A 17352-nucleotide genomic window follows, 5' to 3' on the forward strand; every position below is an offset into this window, starting at 1 on the left:
AAAAAAAAAGATGTTATTTATTTATTCACGAGAGAGGCAGAGACACAGGGAGAAGCAGGCTCCTCGCAGGGAGCCCGATGTGGGACTCGATCCCGGGACTCCGGGATCACGCCCTGGGCTGAAGGTGGCGCTAAGCCGCTGAGCCCCCCCCCCCCCCCCCCCGGGCATCCCCAATTTGTGTTGTTTTAAGCCACTGAGTTTGGGGCAATCTGTCACAAGAGTGCTAGGCAGACCCTGCAAGTTGGGTTTGGTGCCACAGTGACGCGGGCCCCGTGGGCTGGACGCAAACAAGGGAGTGAACACAAGCGTGAAGGTGGGCGGCAGTACGAGGCCCTGGGAGCAGGAAGCTTGGGGGGCCTCCAAGGAGGTGACCCTGAGGCCTGGAGAGAGAGGGAGCCCGCCGGTGGAAGCCCGCTGCAGGATGTGCCACCTGGGCGAGGCCACGCGCGACCTCTCCCTGCCCCGTTTTCTCATCCACAAAATGGGCAGAGGTCCCAGTACTGCAGATCCCAGCCAGGATGCCAGGGCCGGCGCCCGATGCGCGGCAGGGCACGCGTACAGCGAGTCTTACTCACCAGCAGATAGGCGTCTGGCCCGGGGAGGTGCATCACGAGTCTTCCTTGCCCCTCGCCACGATGCCGTGAGACGGGCACCCATTTTACGGAGGGTGAGGAAGGAAGTGACTTTCCGGCAGCCACAAAGCCCCACAGTGTTGGGACTGGCATCAGCACCAGAGAGGCAGGATTCCAGCCCCCGTGGGCTGAGCGGCGGGGTGGGCCCTCCCGTTCTGGGTTGGACAGTGAGGGCCAGCCCCCGGATTGTGGCTGGCATCCCCCTCCTTCCGGTCGCCGCACCAGATTTTCCTTTGGGAAATCACCTCCCGTGCTCCCAGCCCAAATGATCCCAGGAGCGGGCACCAGCCCAGGCTCAACCAATTAGGATCATCTGGCGAACAGCAGACCCTGAGGGTTTTTTTCTGGGAAAGAGACTCCCTTCCTGCCAGAGCTGGAGGGATGTGAGCCTAGAGCTGCCGGTGGCTCGTACCCATGGCCGGGGAGAAGCCAGTCCAGCAGGCCTTGGAGCCGAGAGCGGCGGCAGAAACTCCCTGTACGGTGATTGGAAGTCCTGGATCCTGCTGTGCCTGAACTCCTCCACCCCATAAGATGAAGTCCATTTAAGCTGAGTTTGTTGCTTGCACTGTACAAAGCCAGCTTTCAGTAAGCCTGTGGCCATTTTACTCAAGTGGAGCCTTTAGGACCTGCAGGGGCTCTGGGAGTGACACGGCCTGAGGTGCCAACCTGTGCCTCCAGGATACAACCCCAGGGCGCTCAGGATCACCCCCCCCCCCCCCCCCGCCACGCTCCTCCAGCGGGAAGCCTCCACACCAGCCCACTGCCTGCAGCGCTTGCACTGGGTCCCGAAGCCTTCGGGGCTCTGGGTCCTCGAACCGGGCACGTGACGCCGAACCCAGGGCCGCCACCGAAGACTCCAGATCACAGCTGGGCGTTGCCCTCCCCTCTCACACCAGCCCCGGCTCCCAGCGGCCCCAGACACAGTCCAGGCCCTGAAGCCTGGCTTCTAGGCCCTTCCTGCTCAATCCGAGCCCCTTCCCGCCGCCGCCACTGCTCCACCCCCAGGGGTCCCCGCCCACCCCCTTCCCTGCAAAGGGAGCTGATTTCGTGCAGAAAGCAGGTAGCATTACTTGCACCCCCAGCCCAGAGGCGAATGCTGATAGGCCAAGCCGGATGACGGAATGTCGGCCCCGCCTCTTGCTAGCCATTGGCTTAGCCACAGCCATGTGACCCAGCTCTGGCCAATGGTGGGGGGGGAGAGCCTGCCGGGGCGGGGCCGGGGCGGGGCCTGGGCGGGGCTGGCCGAGTGTGCGCGTGACCCGGGAGCCGGAGGTATGCGGCAGTGGTTTGCTGCTGTAACAACCAAATGCAAAAAAAAAAAAAAAAAAAAAAAAAAAAAAACAAGTGCAAGTGCACCGCTCGGGGTGCGGAGACGCCAAGCCCGGGGTGTCGGGTCCACGCAGCAAGGTCCGCAGGCTCCGGGCTCCGGGCTCCGCGCACCACGCCCGCCCCCCACCCACCGCCGGGCCGCGCTCGCCCGGACTCCGCGTGCGCTCCGGGGACCCGACTGTGATGGGGCGAGGAGGTCGCGCCCTCCCCGAGCCGGTGCGGCCAGGTCCCCGCCAGCGGTGTCCCGGGAGTGTCCCGGGTGCGGGAGCCGAGCCGCGCCGCGGCGCCGAGCACGTGGTAGAGGCCCACGGGGTGGAGGGCCGTGGTTTGGGTAAACCAGTAGCCCGCCTCTGCGGAGGCCCCTGGGTGCGGAGGCATGGAATGAAGACGCACAAATAAAAAACATCAACAAATGTTAATAAAAAGGGAAAAAAAGACATAACTCAAAATATACAAATAAAAGGTTAAAAAAATGAAAGAAGGGATCCCAAGGTGGCGCAGCGGTTTGGCACCTGCCTTTGGCCCAGGGCGCGATCCCGGAGACCCGGGATCGAATCCCACGTCGGGCTCCCGGTGCATGGAGCCTGCTTCTCCCTCTGCCTGTGTCTCTGCCTCTCTCTCTCACTGTGTGCCTATCATAAATAAATAAAAAAATTAAAACAAATTAAAAAAAATTTTTTTTTTTAATTTTAAAAAATGAAAGAAAAAGTGCACAAGTGCACAAGCAGACAGTTGCTCCATAGGAATGTTGCCCGGTGAAGACCTGGGCCCCGACGGGCCACCTAAGGCTACGGGCTCGCTGACATAAGTGCAGTTCCCGCCATAATTTCTATGTGACTGTCCTACCTGCCACATGGGCCACTCACCTGGAAAAGCAAGTGAGCTTTGAATGTGGTCACACGCCCCAAATTGAGATCGAAGCACATGGCAAAGCCACAGAAAAAGGCTGAACCCAGCGGAGGCTGAGGAGAGGAAGGACCCCTGCCCCTCTAGGCGCTTGACCTCCTGAGACCCCCCACGTCAAGGATGAAGCCACCGCGGTGTCCCTGGATGACAGGAGGGGAAACCTAGCAAGAGCAAGAGTCACCTGCCCCGGGGGAACTCAGACGGGTGCAGACTGTCAGGACAACTTCCCCTCTGCCCACGAGGCTCCTGACTCAGCGCGGTGGCAGCGGAAGGAAAGGATGCTCTCGGCTGGGGACACGGAGGCCTGGTGACCAGAGAGAGTTGGGAAACCAGGGTCGCGGCCGCCGGAGGCGGGGGGAGCCCCGTGCTGCAGATGGGAGCTGGCTGGCCTTGTCCTGTAGGGTCAAGAGGCAAGGACACGCGTTGTGGGAAGTCTGGGGGGGAGGCATGGCCCTGCGGGGGGCGGGGCGGGGGATCTCTAGGGCTCAGGCGCCCCCCTGCCTCCATAATCCACTGCCAAAGCCTTTCCAGGGAGATACCGGGAGTCCTGGCCCTGCTGCACCACCTTGTTTGCACCCTCCGTCTCCCCGGCTCTAAAACGGGGTCCCGGTCGTGGCGCTTGCAGGAAGATTAAACTTCAGGCCTGGCACACACTGAGCTCGTGGTCTTATGACACGCAAAACCCTGGCTCCGTGTTCCCCTGCGTTCCCGGGTCCCGGCCTGGAGCCGTCACCCAGCAGGGACCCGCTGATTATTCATGTGCCCGGGAACCCGCGGGCACCGGCTCTGTGCTGAGCACTGCCCTCTGCGATGCTGCCGACAGCCCGGAGCCGGGGGCGGCTGCAGAAGGAAAGAGGGTGCTGGGCCGTGGGGTGCTGTATGGGCTGGGACTCCCTCACAAAGGGTTAGACAAGCAGGGAGAGAGAAGGGACGGTGGGGAGGGCCCGAGCGGACCAGGGCCCCGGGGTGGGAGGCGGCTTGGCCCACCCAAGGGAGCCAGTGATGATGAGCTCGGGGCGGCAGCAGGGCCCGCTGAGGACGGAGGAGGTGCCGTGGGTGCCCGTGCGTGCGCCAAGCTTCATCCAGTCCCGGAACCCCGGGCGGAGGTTCTGCAATGTGTACGGAGAACTTATTTTTATTTTATTTCATTTTTAGATTTTATTTTTTTTATTTATTCATGAGAGACACAGAGACAGAGGCGGAGATACAGGCAGAGGGAGAAGCAGGCTCCCTGCGGGGACCCTGTGTCCAGAGAAGCGAAGTGACCTACCCAGGGTCTCACAGGCAGCGGGGCCGGCTGCTTCTGGGGCCGCTGGGGCGACACCTCATGAACTTGTGCAGGCTGGATGGGTGGAAGCGTTTGTGGTGTCAACGAGCTAGGGGCTGGGCGTGGAAGGCACAGGTTTCCTGGATTCCCAGAGGCGGGACCAGGGTGCTCTCCAGGGGTCAGAGCAGGAATGGCTTGGAGTCACCTGTGAACCTCGACGGGGACAAGACTGGCTGGCACCCGAGTCCCTGGCCCCCCGACATCCAACAGCCTTTGCACACAGGCTCCAGGGTTAATTCCTTGACACTCCGCTTGCACTGCCCGCTTCTGCGGGCAGCCCAGCGCCAGCCTACTCCCGTCCAGTCCTCAAGGCCCTGGCTCAGATGCCCCCTCCCCCAGGAAGCCCGTCTGCCCCCCCAGGCAGGGCCAGCCCCAGGGACCCATTCTTGGCTCAGTGTCACGGGGCTGGCGTCTGCATCCAGCCCTATGGCCCCGTTTTCACGGCCTGCTGAGTGCTTCTCCACGCGTGTCCCTGCGTGCAGCAGGTGCTCAATGAGCGTGTGATAGAGGCGTAAATAGATGCACGGTCAGGCTGGAATTGGCCTTAGGAACCATCCCGGCCTGTGCCTGGTGCTCATCAAAGTTCTGCGGGTTAGTTTGTGGGGTGGGGGGAGGAGGTCAGGTTTCCTTCGCTCTCGAAAACCAGGCCACACGCGGCAGCCTCAGGCCGTGCTCCACGGGTCACGCTGTGCGCAGCCGGCCTGGGTCTCCCCTCCGCAGGCAGCGGGCCCGGGCCTGCGGGACACCTGGGGACCTCAATGGGGCCCGGGCGCGCAGGCTCCCGCCGGGACGAGCTCCCGGCAGCCCGCCGTCCGCAGCGAGCGCGGCCGAGGAGCATCTCAGACCTCAGGAAAGGGAGGGGGAAAGGCACGCAGGTGTCGTGCAAAGGCCCGGGGGCCAGGGCGCGCCGGGGGCACCAACGCGGGGGCAGATCGGTGGCACGCGGGGTGGGGGGGCGGAGGAGGGAGGTCGGGGAAGAGGGGGGCTCCCAGCCCCAGCAGGCCGCGCCCCTCCAGCCTCCCAGCGGGGCTCGCCCCCAGCCACACCCCCCGCTCCCCGCCCGGGTCGCCGGGGAGACTCGGCTCCGCCCCCTGCCCGGAGCCCCGCCCCCGCCAGAAGCCCCGCCCCCCGCCCGCAGCTCCGCGCGAGAGGCGCCCGGCCGAGTTTGTCCCTCGGCGACCACCGTCGCCCGGACGGCGCCCGCCGCGCGCGCCGCCCGCCTGGCTCCCGCGCGCTCCTCCGCCCCACGCCGTGCGTGCCGTGCGTGCCGTGCGTGAGCGTGCGTGAGCGTGCGCGGGCGCGTCGGCCGGCAAGGGAGCAGCAAACGGCCGGCGGCGGGCGCCGCGCGGGGGGCGGGCGGCGCGGAGGAGGCGGCAGTGGCCATGGCCGAGGCGTCGCCGCAGCCCGGACGGTACTTCTGCCACTGCTGCTCCGTCGAGATCGTGCCGCGCCTGCCGGTGAGGCCCGGGCCGGCGGCGGCGGGAGCGCTCCCTCGGCCTGAGGCGGGCCGGCCCCGCCGGGGAAACTGAGGCCGCAGCGGCCGCGTGACCGGCGGCGGCGGCGGCGGCGGGGGCGGGGGCGGGGGAGGGGCGGGGCGGGGGCCTGGCTGCCGCGGCCTGGGGGCCCCGGGGCGGGCGCGGCGGCGACCTGTGGAGCGGCGCGCCCGGGCTCGGCCTGCGTCCCCGCGTCCCCGCGGGCTGGCGGCGGCGGCGGGCGCTGCTCGTGCCGGGCCGGGGTCCAGGGGCCGGGGTCCAGGTGCGCCGCACCTGCCGGGCCGCCCGACGTGCCCCGCGGCTCCCGGAAGCCCTGCGCCGCCGCTTCCGGCTGCTGCGCCCCGAGCCCGGCCCCGGCCCCCGGCGCCCCGACCCCCGGGCGCTGCGCGGCCACTTCCGGGTCGGCGGCCTGAGCCGCGGCCCCGACCTTTGTCCTCGGAGCCCCAGCCTCGGGGACCGCGACGGGACCGCGACGGAGCAGCGGCGGGGAGCGCCGTCGGCCAGGAGCGCGCGCGGTTCGCGGGGAGGCGGCCGACCCCGTGCCTGCCGTCGCGGCTTCCCCGCCGTGGCGCGCCGCTGCCGCCCGCGGGATGGGCCTGGGGAGCCCGCCCGGGGCCAGGCTGGCGGCCTCGCGGGAGCCGGGCGTGTGGGAGCAGGAGCCAGGCAGGCGGCCGGTCGGAGCCCGCGGGCAGCCGCACACGCCCAGACTCATCCTCCCCGGGACGCAGCGGGGGCGCCTCCCCGCCCGCCGTCGCTGCCCCTAGAGGCGCCGCGAGACGCCCTCAGCCCTCCCCGCGGGGCACCCCGGGGCGCCCCCTGCGCCCTGCCCCACGCTGAGCCGTCCGTTTGCAGCTGGAGAGGTGAAGCGCGCGGCGGCCCCCCCCCCCCCCCGGGTCCCTGGAAGCGCAGAGCGCCGAGCTGAGCCGGGGCTCCGCGGATGCCCCCACCCCGCGCCTCCCCCGGGTGCTCGGGGAGGGCCGCTGCGTGCTCAGGGTCTGACGTCAGCGGGGATGGAAGCGGCTGAGCCCAAAGAGGTGGCTGGGTGCCGGGCAGACCACGCGCTGGGGCGCCCACCTGAGCCACGTGGAACCGCTGGAGGCTGCCGTGAGCGGAGCCCCCAGCACGGGGGCACACGCGTGCTGTCAGGGGGTCCGGTCCCCAGCAGCGGCGTCAGAAGCACCCTGGGAAGACCAAGGAAGGTGGGCCCGGGGGGCCCTGGGCGGGAAGGCCGCACACCCTGCCGGGTCCTGCCGTGGCCCGCACCCGGCATCCAGCAGCGGGCGTGATGCTCACGGGCGCTCGGGGGACAGATGGGGTGTGAACGTGGGAAGTGGTGGCAGCTGCGGAGGCCACAGGAAGAACGTGCGAGCGGGTGGGGAGTGGCGAGGGCGGGGCCGGCGTTCCCGTGGGCGCCGGCGGGTCCCTCTGCGCAGTGGCAGCTGAGGCGGGCTGTGGGCAGCAGGTGCGCTCCTGGGGTCCGGGGCTGGTGGGGCCGGGGAGTCCCACCACGTCTGTGTGGCCCTGAGCCCGAGTCCCTCTGCACCTGCACCTGCCCTGGGTCCTCCCTGGGTCTGCGCTGCTCTTGGAGTTCTGGCCCCTTGGGGGGCCCCTAGGGCCAACCTCACCCAGGGCAGACGATCTCGGGGGGCCAGCCGCCGCTGTGACTCCGCCAGGGGGTCCCCCGTTTACCCGTACCTGCCTGACCTGGGCGGGTCGCTCCCTTGTCTGCACCCCGTGTGCTCCCTGTCACTCAGGACGGGTTATTGCACCTCATAGGCGCGTCACGGGGTGGGGTCATCCCCTCGCCTCCCCCTGTCCTCCTCTTAGGGGAGAGGTAAGCGGTTCACAGTGAGGAGCCGTTGGTTAGACACAGGTGCTCACGAGTTAGGGCGGGCGAGCACGGGCTGCCCCCACCTGGACACAGGCTCGGGACCCGCTCCATCGAGGGTCTCCTCACTTGGCTGCTCGGGTTAACCAAAGCCTTTGGGGCATGCAGAGCGCGGGGACACCCCCGGATCTGGTCCCTTCCCCGCTGCCTGCGAGCAGAGGCTGGAGCCTGCCTGAAATCCTGCGCCGGGTGGTCCACGGCTCAGACGGGCACACCTGGGTTCAGCGCGTGGGGCTTGCTCGGGGTAGAGAGCACGGAGGCCGGGCCCTGCCCACGGCCAGCAGACGAGCCACAGCCCTCTGGTCCTCGGTGGCCGCGGACTCCAGGGCCCTAGGCTTGAGGCCGTCCTCCGTTTACAGGTGGGGAGACCGAGGCTCGCAGCCAGGAGGTGACGTTTGAGCAGAGACCCAGCTTTGGAGAGGGGGCGAGCCAGGTAGCTATCTGGGGGAGAACGCTCCGCAGAAGGCCTGGTGCGCAGGCCCTGAGAAGAGGGCAGGGGAGCGGGAGCGGCCGGCTGGGGTGCCCACAGGGCAGAGCAGAGAGCGGGACCAGGGGCTCGTGCGCCGGGGGATGCTCAGGAGCCGCCGCGAGCCCCGGCAGCTCCGCTCCGGCCACGCAGCCTTGCCCAGGTGGCATGGGGCTGGGGACAGGCGGCGTGCTCGGGGGACAGAGGGGCCGCTGCTCACGGAGGCCCCCGGCTGACAGGCAGGTGTGGGCAGGTGGGCTCCGGGAGGAAACGGGGAGAGCCCGCGCCTTCCCACCAGCCCTGGACCTGAGGTCCCCAAGTGTCCCGCAGCAGAGCTGCCCCCACGGCCCCACTTAGAGGGGCGCAGGTCACTGTCCTCGCTGCTCCTCACAGCCTTGTTGAGACACCGCCCACCTGTGCACAGGGTGCGCTTCCGTGCTTTCTGTACACGCAGGAGTCGTGCACCCAACGGCCTATCCAGTTCCAGAATATTCCATCACCCCAAGGGCACCCCATCCCCATCAGTCATCCCTTGGCCCCCCCAGCCCCCTCCCCGTGTGTGGACGAGCCCATCCTGGACGTGTCACACGCATGGACTCGCACCCCGTGGGGCCTCCTGTGTCTGGTTCCCTTCCGGAGCGTCGGGGGCTCGGGGTCCGTCCCCGGGGCGGCGTCTGGGGGGGGCCTCGCTCCCGCTGGCGACCGAGTGACGCTCCCGCACGTGGCTGGGTCACATCCCCCGTGGACGTGCGATGGGTTTTGTGTGACGTGCGTCTTCGTTGCCCCCCGGGCGCGTGCGCAGCCGCGGAACTGCAGGGTCAGCCGATGACTGCGTGCGGCTCTTCCAGGGACTGCGGGGCCGTGTCCGAAGCGGCTGCCCCGGGTCACGGCCCCCGGCCTGGTGGGGTTCTGATGGCTCCGCGTCCTCGCGTCCTCGCCGCCACTTGTCATCGTGTGTTGCGGGCAGGCCGCGTGTCCCGGGTATCTGGGGTGCGGTGCCTGGGCCCAGGGCGCTGGGCGGCCTCCATCGTGTCTTTGGAGACCTGCCTGTTGGTTCTTGAGCCGTTTTTAGTTGGCTTGTTTGTACCTCGGTCGACGAATTACCAGGGTTGTGTGTGTATCTGGGATTCAGTTCCCACGACCTATGCAGCTCTTGCTACCCTCCCCCCCGGGCTTGGGCCCCTTTGGGGGCCCCTTTGCCTTTGGCAGCTCGGGGAGCGCAGGGGTCGCGGCCTGTGCTGCGGTGGCGCCCGCTGCCCCGATGGAGGTGCCTGGTGCTCCTGGATGTCAGCAGGGAAGGGCCAGGCCAAGCCGCGGTGTTGCTACCCCCGGGGGACGGTCACAGCCCCCTGTGCCCGTGGCCCCCCTGGGACGGTCAGCGCCCCCTTCTCTCCCACCGGGGGCAGCGCCTCTGAAAGTCCCTGAAGGTAGAGCTGAGCTGTCTTCCCCACCCTGCGGCTCCAGGACCCTCATGGGTGTGGGCTTGGGCTTGGGCTTATTTCTGGGAACCGGAGGCGGGGTCTGGTGTTTCCCACGCTGCCCCTGGGCCGGCCCCCCAGCCTCCAGTTAGGACATCTCGGTCTCCCCCATCTGACCCGTGGGGGGTGGGGAGCCAGGAAGGGGCGTGGCCAGTGGGGATGGGGTCACAGGCTCTGTGCTGGGGCTGCCGGAATGTTCCAGAAGGCCTGCCATGGGACGCCCACAGGCCGGTCCCTTTGCCTGGGTGGCACTTCCAGCCTCCGTGGTCATCTTCCTGGGACATGAACTCCTGGGGCCCCAAGGTCAGTCGTGCGACCCTCCCAGGAGCTTGGGGCGGGTGCTTCTGTGTGCACGTGGGGGCTGCTCCGTGGACCCCGTTTGGTACAGGCCTTGTCAGAGCCTTTGGCAGCTGGTGCGGTGGACTGTGGCGGGGTCCCCTGCAGCAGGGGCGGGTCCGGGGGCTCCAGGCCTGGAGATGCAGCGGCCGTTGCCCCGGGTGATGGGCGCCTGTGTCCCGCCCAGGCCGCCCCGTGAGTCTGACCCTGGCCTTGAGTGGTTTCCCAGGTGCTTGTGGAGCGTGTCCTGTGCTGAGTCCGCGGCCCCCCTGGCCCGGCGCTCACCCGCCCTCTCCTCTGCAGGATTACATCTGCCCCAGATGCGAGTCTGGTTTTATCGAGGAGCTTCCAGAAGAGACCAGGTAACGCGGCCCAGGTGCACGCGGCCCGACCCAGGCCCCTGGGGTGGTTCAGGTCTGTGGGCAGAGCCCGGATGGGCCACGTGGGGGGGCAGCCCGAGGCCGGGGGACCCCCTGCTGACTTGCACCGTCCTCCCAGGAGCACAGAGAACGGGTCTGCACCCTCCACGGCCCCCACGGACCAGAGCAGGCCGCCGTTCGAGGTGAGTCGGCCCCAGACCGCAGACCGCAGGCTTCCCTTCAGGCAGCTGCCCTCCCCTGTGCCCCCTGCCCTCCTCTACCCCCTTCCCCCATCAGGCTGTCCCTTGGGCCTGACCCTTGACCATTGACCCTTGACCCCCGGGGCCTCTCCTCCCTCTGTCCCGCACATACCGAGGCTCCCCTGGTGCGTCCCCCTCCCTCCGAGCCCCGAGCCTGGGACCGCGCCCCGTGGCGCCCGGAGGAGACGTGGGGTCCGGGCGAGGGCCTGCTGCTCTGCCCGTGATCACGGCCCTCCTCCCCACAGAACGTGGATCAGCACCTGTTCACGCTGCCGCAGGGCTACGGGCAGTTTGCTTTCGGCATCTTTGACGACAGCTTCGAGATCCCCACGTTCCCCCCTGGGGTGCAGGCCGAAGAGGGCAGGGACCCCGAAAGCCGGCGGGAGAGAGAGCAACACTCCCGGCACCGGTATGGCGCCCGGCAGCCCCGCGCTCGCCTCACCGCACGGCGGGCCACCGGCCGGCACGAAGGCGTCCCCACGCTGGAAGGGTGAGGGCACGAGGGGGCCGCCCGCGGGGGCGCTCCTGGGAGTCTGGCGGCCTGCCCCATCCCGACTCGGCGGACTGGCCGTGTGCCCTTCCGAGGGTCCTGGGGGCCCCGGGGCGGGCCCTGAGCGAGGGCCCTCGTCCTGCCGTGCCCCGTCCTTCTGGGCTGGCCCTGCCCGTCCCCGTCCCGCTCCCCCTCTCCCATGCTATGGCTGAGACTTGGCCGCTCACATCTGGGTCCTGGTGTCCCAGCAGCGGGCGAGCAGGGTGGTGCTGGCGTCTGCTCCGCGGCCCGAGCTCCCTCCGTGTTGCGGGCTTGTTCCGTGTAGGCCCCACCCCCAGCGGGGACGGCCCGGCCGCCAGCGTCCTCACAGGTGCAGCCTGGCCTGTCACCGTGGGCTCAGACGCACGGGGCCCTGCCCGGGAGAGCGCTGACCACAGGCCCGGCCCCCGCTCTGTTCCAGGATCATCCAGCAGCTGGTCAACGGCATCATCACTCCCGCCAGCATCCCCAGCCTGGGCCTGGGCCCCTGGTGAGTAGGGGGGCGGGTCCCCTGGCGCCCTCCCCGGCCTCTCCGCCACTTGAACCCCAGACCTCTCTGCCCAGGGGTGTCCTGCACTCAAACCCGATGGACTATGCCTGGGGGGCCAACGGCCTGGATGCCATCATCACACAGGTACAGGGTGGCCGCCCCGTGGTGCGCACCGGGGAGTCGCCATCTCCCTCTGCTGAGGACGAGATGCGGGACGGGCCATGCTCCAGGGGACGAGGGTCCCCAGGGTGGGTGCCCTGCCCCAGCCGCCCTGGGGTGCCCGTGAACCTCCACATCCTGAGCCGTCCCGGGGGGGGGGGGGGGCGGCTGGCTCTCGGTGCCGGGAGGGCTCGTGCTGTCCCCAGGGCCGCTGCCCCCTGGGTGCGAGGTGGCCCTGACGGGACAAGCAGAAGCGCGGGTAGGAGCGCGGGGCTCGGCCTCGGGGGTCTGAGGACCAGCCTTGGTGCTTTTGCAGGTAACCCGGCCTTGATTTCAGAGCCCTGCGGGGCGAGGGGCCGCACCTGCCTGCCGAGCTCCCGGCACTCTGGCCTCTTGTCTTTCAGCTCCTCAATCAGTTTGAAAACACAGGCCCCCCGCCTGCAGACAAAGAGAAAATCCAGGCCCTCCCCACCGTCCCCGTCACCGAGGAACACGTAGGTGTGTGGCTCTCGGCCGCGGGGCCGCGGTCCCTGTCCCGATACCGTCCCCTCCCCAGGACACAGGGCTCGGGAGTCCACCCTGCGTGCCCCAGGGCTGCCCCGCGGGTCTCGGGCTGTCACAGGCTCCCCGCCCCGCAGGCTCCGGGCTGGAGTGCCCCGTGTGCAAGGACGACTACGGGCTGGGGGAGCGTGTACGGCAGCTGCCCTGCAGCCACCTCTTCCATGACGGCTGCATCGTGCCCTGGCTGCAGCAGGTGAGCCCCTGGGCCGCGGCCTCTGGGCCCCCACCCCGCGCTCAGCCTCTGAACCGCCTCCCTCTGTCCTCACAAAGCACGACAGCTGCCCCGTGTGCCGGAAAAGCCTCACGGGACAGAACACAGCCACCAACCCCCCGGGCCTGACCGGCGTGAGCTTCTCGTCCTCCTCATCGTCGTCCTCCTCCAGCTCGCCGAGCAACGAAAACCCAGCCGGCAACTCCTGAGCCCCTCGCCCCGCCCCCCTCCGGCCGCCCCCGGTGAGCACAGGACCTCGCGCCCCAGGCCCTGCGGGGCGGTGGGGGGCACCGCGGAGCTGGAGCCTGGAGGTGCCCCCACCCGCCTCGGCGCCCACACCACCCCCGCTGCAGGCAGAGACTCGGAGGACCGCCGCCTCCAGGCTGGAGAGAGCTCAGGCCTCCCCGAGGGGCGTCAGGCGCAGGGGCCTGGGCACACGGCGCCCCCGGGCGCCCCCGGCTCCCCCACCCGTTTGTCTCTAACCTCACCCTCCACACAGTCAACGGCGGAAAGGTTTTTATAATTTTAAATTATTACTGCTTTGAAATAAATGGACGTTTTAGCTCACGTGCGGCCCTGCATGATCTGTGGAAAGACTGGGTGGAGCCGCTAGGCCGGGGTCTCCGCGATGCCCGGACAGGCCACCAGGCCCCAAGCCAAGCGCAGGGGGCTCGGGACCACAGTACGACCAGCAACACAACAAAACTGCTCCGACAGACGTTTTTTAAAGGAAAAAAATATGTGTATCTTGAAAGCTATTTAAAAATACACCTACTTAGAAACAAGCGGGTGCTCGGTGTTTTCCTTCTGTGCAGCACTGGGGGGGCTGAGCTGTGCGGCCCCGAGGTCGCGCCTTCACCAGCTCTGTGGCTGCGGACCCGCCCGGGAGCCGCCCCGCGACAGCCGCCGAAGTCGCAGAGCTTCACTGAGGGCCACGGCCCCACCCAGCGCCCCTCCAGCACGTGCTCCCCGACCTCATCCTCCAGGTGCAGGGCGGCTGCTGGGGGTGGGAGCCCCCAGGACCGTCGCCCTCCCCGTGCGGCGTCCCCCCGGCCCACGATGGCAGGGCTCGGGGTGCTGGGAGGGAGCAGCCCCGGAGCCCCTTGGCCTGCACGGGTCCCCCTGCCCCCACCCACCCTGCCCACCCCATGGTCACCACCGGAGCTGCTAGAGACCTGCGTGCACGTGTGTGTGCACGTGTGTGCTCCGGTGGGATGCCACCGCTCACGCGGGTGCTCTGATGGCCTCAGAAGTCCTAAAACCCAGGGGTACGCAGGACTGGTCACCCCCAGGGAGACCCCCCTGCCCCCCACCTTCCAGGGGTGCCCCCTCCCCGGCCCGTGGCCCCTCCTCACCGCCAGCAGTGCGGGGTCTGCCTGTGTCTGGGGCTCCCCCCCTGCCTCTTGGGGGGACCCCCAGGACCCCAGGTCACCCTCACCTCCCGGAACCAGGGTGGAGACCTGTCACCCCGTGGCACGTCCGTGCTGCCCCTCCCCCAGCCTCCAACACCCCAACGGGTTCCCACCTCCCAGCCACCTCGGCCGCGTCCCAGCCCTCCTGGGGACCGACCCCTGGCCACATCCTTCAGGCTCTGGCCCGGGTGGAGCGTTTCTGGGGCGTCCGTGCCCCCCACTTGTGACTGGACACCTGTGGCCTCTGCTCAGCTCGGCGTCCGCCTGTCCCCAGACTCAGGAGCTCCCGGGGCTCAGGCAGGCAGGTGCCCGGCCCGGCACGCGGCGGACGCCCCGGGAGTGCTTGGAAACGGGGAGTGACCCGACGTGCTGGGCCGCGCCCCGGGCCACACGGCTCAGACCCCTCGTGGAAGCCCTGGCGGCCTCAGGAGACCAGGACGGGCAGGAAGTGGGTGGACAGGTGGTGCCGCTGTGTTCGGCCACCACGCCGCGGGGCCCCCTGCCCGTCCAGCGCCAGGAACATGGGCCGACCGCGGTGGCGCCAGCGGAGCGAGGCGTACGTGTTGTAGCCGTTCTCCTCGATGCGCTCCTGGAACCTGCAGTGGGCAGTGTAGACCCGCTTCGGGGGGTCGGGCGTGTGAGGCGGGCCACGGGCACCCCGCCCCCCGGCAGACACCCGGCCGCCCGCCAGCCCCGCGCGCGCGGCACTCACCGACCCGTACGGGTGCCCCCCGCGGTTCATGGCCACGTAGAAGCCGGTGTGCACAGCCTTGAGGGCCACGACGCCCACGCGGATGGAGCGGATCTCGATGATGCCTGGGGGGAGGCTGGGGGTCAGCCAGGGCCTGTCCACCCCCCCCCCCCGGCCCTGGCGCTCCTGTTGGCTCATGGGTCATCCAGGCGTCTGGGGGCTGGGCCCCGAGCACGGACACGGGGGAGCCACAGGCCCTGCCAGGAGGGGCCGGGAGCACCCGGGGGCGCGGGGGCAGGAAGGTGGGAGGACGTCAGCGGGGAGGGGTCCGAGGGCCCGGGAGCCACAGCCCCGTGTGGGGCAGGGAGGGCTTTGGGGTGGGGGGCGCCTGGAGCTCCGCTGTCACAACAGGTGACAAGCAGGACGGGCAGGATGGGTGTAGGCCACCCGGTGCCGGCCACACTGGCAGTTCGCAGCCTCCTGCCCTGGCCATCCCGGCTGGGGACACGGAGCTCCAGATGGTGGGGGACACGGGGTGCTCAGGGAGCCCCAAGCGCACCCCATAACCCCGGTGGGGGGTGCTGACCGTGCCCACTCCCCAGAGAGGGAAACTGAGGCCTGGGACGTGTCAGAGCCAGTGTGGGGCCCCATCTGCAGGCGGGGGAGCCCCTGAGGAGCCTTCCCCGTGGCTCCCCCCGTCCCTGCTGCCCAGCGTGCGGACCTGAGGAGTGAGGAGTCTCCCACACCTGGGCCCCGCCGTGTACCAGGGGTTAATAATCTGGAGTCGAGGCTTTGCCCTCCGGTCTGCAGCCTGGACTTGGATGCCTCAGGCCATGGGGAGCTCACCCCACACAGCATGGGGCTTCTGTACCTGCGACCTCCCCCGTCAGGCACCCGGCTCCTCTCGCACAGTCAGCTTCTGTCTGCAGGGCCTGTCCCACCCAGTCCCACCTCCTCGGGGGGCCCCAGGCCTCTCAGATTAAGCTGCACCGGGACCTCACCCTATTTTCATTTGACTCTCACCCTATGTGGCCTCCTTGAAATGACCCTATTAGCTGATCGTGTGTGTAACCGCTTTGCCCTCTGCCGGGGGAGCCTCATGAGGGCGGGCTGGTCACGGCGACCTCCCTGCGCCCACTGCAGCACACAGGAGCCACCCAGTCAATGACCGCAGAAGTAGGGAAGGAGAGGAGGGCTCCACACACCCACCCCACAGAGCCGTCCCGTGAGTCACCAGCACTGCTGCCCAGATGGGGAACCCGAGGCTCCGAGAGACGCAGCGCCCATCCCGAGTCACCCGGAGGCCCGGGCCCCACAGCCGGCCTGGAGCCACCTGCCGGCCAGTGCCCACCAGCGATGCACCGGCCCAGCCAGTCCCCTCGTCATCGCCCCTGTCCGGTGCGCCTAATGAGAGCCCTGGGAGCCCGATGAAAGCAGCTGCAAGGGCAGGGGGTGATTATCTGCCCTAATGGTGGTGATTCAGGCAGTGGCCATGATTACACCCCCCGCCCCGCTGCCCAGCCCGGCCCCAGAGCTCCCCGCAGACGGGCCCGCAGGGGCACTGCCCGCCGCAGGTGCCCGGGCTCCTCCGCCCCCTCTGCTCGTGCCTCCTCGCCTGCATACATTCCACAAACACTTATTGAGTGCCTCCTGTTTGCTGGGCAGGGCGTCAGCGCGGTGACTCCAACGCGACAAGGTTCTGGGCGTTAAGGAGCGCCAGCAACACCCCGACGCCCACGCCAGCCGGGTGACCCTGGGGCCGCGGTCTGCCCTCTCTGGGCCTCGGCCACCTAGAGGGTGTGTGGGAACAAACAGAGGGGCCCGCACCCGGGCGGGTTCTGAGCTTGGGCGCGGCGCGGACCCCAGCTCTGCTCCCACCTCCCCTGTCACCGGGACCTGGGGGCGGCTTCGCTCGGCCCACGCGCCCAGGGGCCCTGCCTCACCTATTCCGCAAACCCCTTTCTCCGCTGCTGGAGCCAGGCCCGGAGCTGGGAGCGTTCCCTCCACTGTCCAACCCTCCAGCGCCTGCGCCGGGCCCATTTCACAGCTGGGGAAACCGAGGCCCCAGCGGGAGCGGCTTGGCCGACAGCGACACACCCCGCGGGACGACGACCGGCGGGTCCCCACCGCGGCTGCCGCCCCGCCCGCCCGCCGCCCCGAACTCACTGTCCGCGCCGTGGCGCCAGCGGGTGCCCTGCACGCGGCCGCCGGGGTCCACGCGCAGGAAGAAGCGGGTGGACGAGAAGAGGCGCCGCCAGCGCACGTCGCCCTCCAGGTGCGGGTAGCTGCGCGGCCTCCGCGGGCCGCCCGGGGTCCCCGCGGCGCCCGGCGCCCGAGCCAGCAGCAGCCACGCCAGCCCCAGCCACAGGCGGCCGCGCATCGCCCCGCGCCCCGCGCCCCGCTCGCCGCCCGCTCTCGCCGCCCCCCGCGCGTCCGCGGCTCGGCCATCGCCGGGGGGGCGGGGCCACGCGGGGCCGGCCGGCGCGGGCCAATAGGGAGGCAGGGGCGGGGCCTGAGCCAGGGGGCGGGGCGGGGCCACGGTCGGGAGCCGGCGGTGGGCGGGGCCTGCGCCCAGGGGGGCGGGGCGGCCCCGCGGTCGGGAGCTGGGGGTGGGCGGGGCCTGAGCCAGGGGGCGGGGCGGGGCCACGGTCGGGAGCCGGCGGTGGGCGGGGCCTGCGACAGGGGGGCGGGGCGGCCCCGCGATCGGGAGCTGGGTGTGGGCGGGGCCTGCGCCAGGGGGGCGGGGCGGCCCCGCGGTCTGGAGCTGGGGGTGGGCGGGGCCACGGTCCGGATCCGGCCGTGGGCGTGGCCTGCGCCCAGGGGGC

General features: G+C 69.7%; 2 protein-coding genes across 6 annotated transcripts; one reads left to right on the forward strand and one right to left on the reverse strand.

Annotated features, from left to right (window-relative positions):
- The first annotated feature begins 5501 nt into the window (after positions 1–5501).
- On the forward strand, positions 5502–13209 carry RNF126 (ring finger protein 126). Of its 4 annotated transcripts, none has more exons than XM_038568062.1 (9): positions 5502–5651; positions 10159–10217; positions 10354–10417; positions 10720–10964; positions 11425–11493; positions 11568–11637; positions 12057–12150; positions 12291–12406; positions 12484–13209. In XM_038568062.1, exons 1-9 carry the CDS (start codon positions 5577–5579, stop codon positions 12631–12633), a joined length of 942 nt encoding a protein of 313 aa, XP_038423990.1. In that variant the 5' UTR covers positions 5502–5576; the 3' UTR covers positions 12634–13209. The 4 variants fall into 4 exon arrangements, with proteins under 4 accessions (XP_038423990.1, XP_038423992.1, XP_038423991.1 ...); XM_038568064.1 differs by having other exon boundaries at positions 10720–10883; XM_038568063.1 differs by lacking the exon at positions 5502–5651 and adding an exon at positions 9753–9822 and having other exon boundaries at positions 10720–10883.
- A 363-nt stretch (positions 13210–13572) lies between these two features.
- FGF22 (fibroblast growth factor 22) lies at positions 13573–16907 on the reverse strand. Of its 2 annotated transcripts, none has more exons than XM_038565349.1 (3): positions 16694–16907; positions 14549–14652; positions 13573–14432 (listed from the first exon to the last, which is right to left on the reverse strand). In XM_038565349.1, the coding sequence occupies exons 1-3, from the start codon at positions 16905–16907 to the stop codon at positions 14232–14234; spliced, it is 519 nt and encodes a 172-aa protein (XP_038421277.1). In that variant the 3' UTR covers positions 13573–14231. The 2 variants fall into 2 exon arrangements, with proteins under 2 accessions (XP_038421277.1, XP_038421278.1); XM_038565350.1 differs by having other exon boundaries at positions 13573–14455.
- Positions 16908–17352: the final 445 nt, after the last annotated feature.

Source organism: Canis lupus, chromosome 20, assembly GCF_011100685.1.
Source record: "Canis lupus familiaris isolate Mischka breed German Shepherd chromosome 20, alternate assembly UU_Cfam_GSD_1.0, whole genome shotgun sequence".
Lineage (NCBI taxonomy): Eukaryota > Metazoa > Chordata > Mammalia > Carnivora > Canidae > Canis > Canis lupus.

Coding starts and splice junctions, on each gene's coding strand:
- FGF22 (XM_038565349.1), bottom strand. CDS start 16,907: ATGCGCGGCCGCCTGTGGCTGGGGCTGGCGTGGCTGCTGCTGGCTCGG. Junction 14,653..16,693: donor CTGGCGCCACGGCGCGGACA/GTGAGTTCGGGG, acceptor GCCTCCCCCCAG/GCATCATCGAGATCCGCTCC. Junction 14,433..14,548: donor GGGGGCACCCGTACGGGTCG/GTGAGTGCCGCG, acceptor TGCCCACTGCAG/GTTCCAGGAGCGCATCGAGG.
- RNF126 (XM_038568062.1), top strand. CDS start 5,577: ATGGCCGAGGCGTCGCCGCAGCCCGGACGGTACTTCTGCCACTGCTGC. Junction 10,418..10,719: donor AGAGCAGGCCGCCGTTCGAG/GTGAGTCGGCCC, acceptor TCCTCCCCACAG/AACGTGGATCAGCACCTGTT. Junction 11,494..11,567: donor AGCCTGGGCCTGGGCCCCTG/GTGAGTAGGGGG, acceptor CTCTCTGCCCAG/GGGTGTCCTGCACTCAAACC.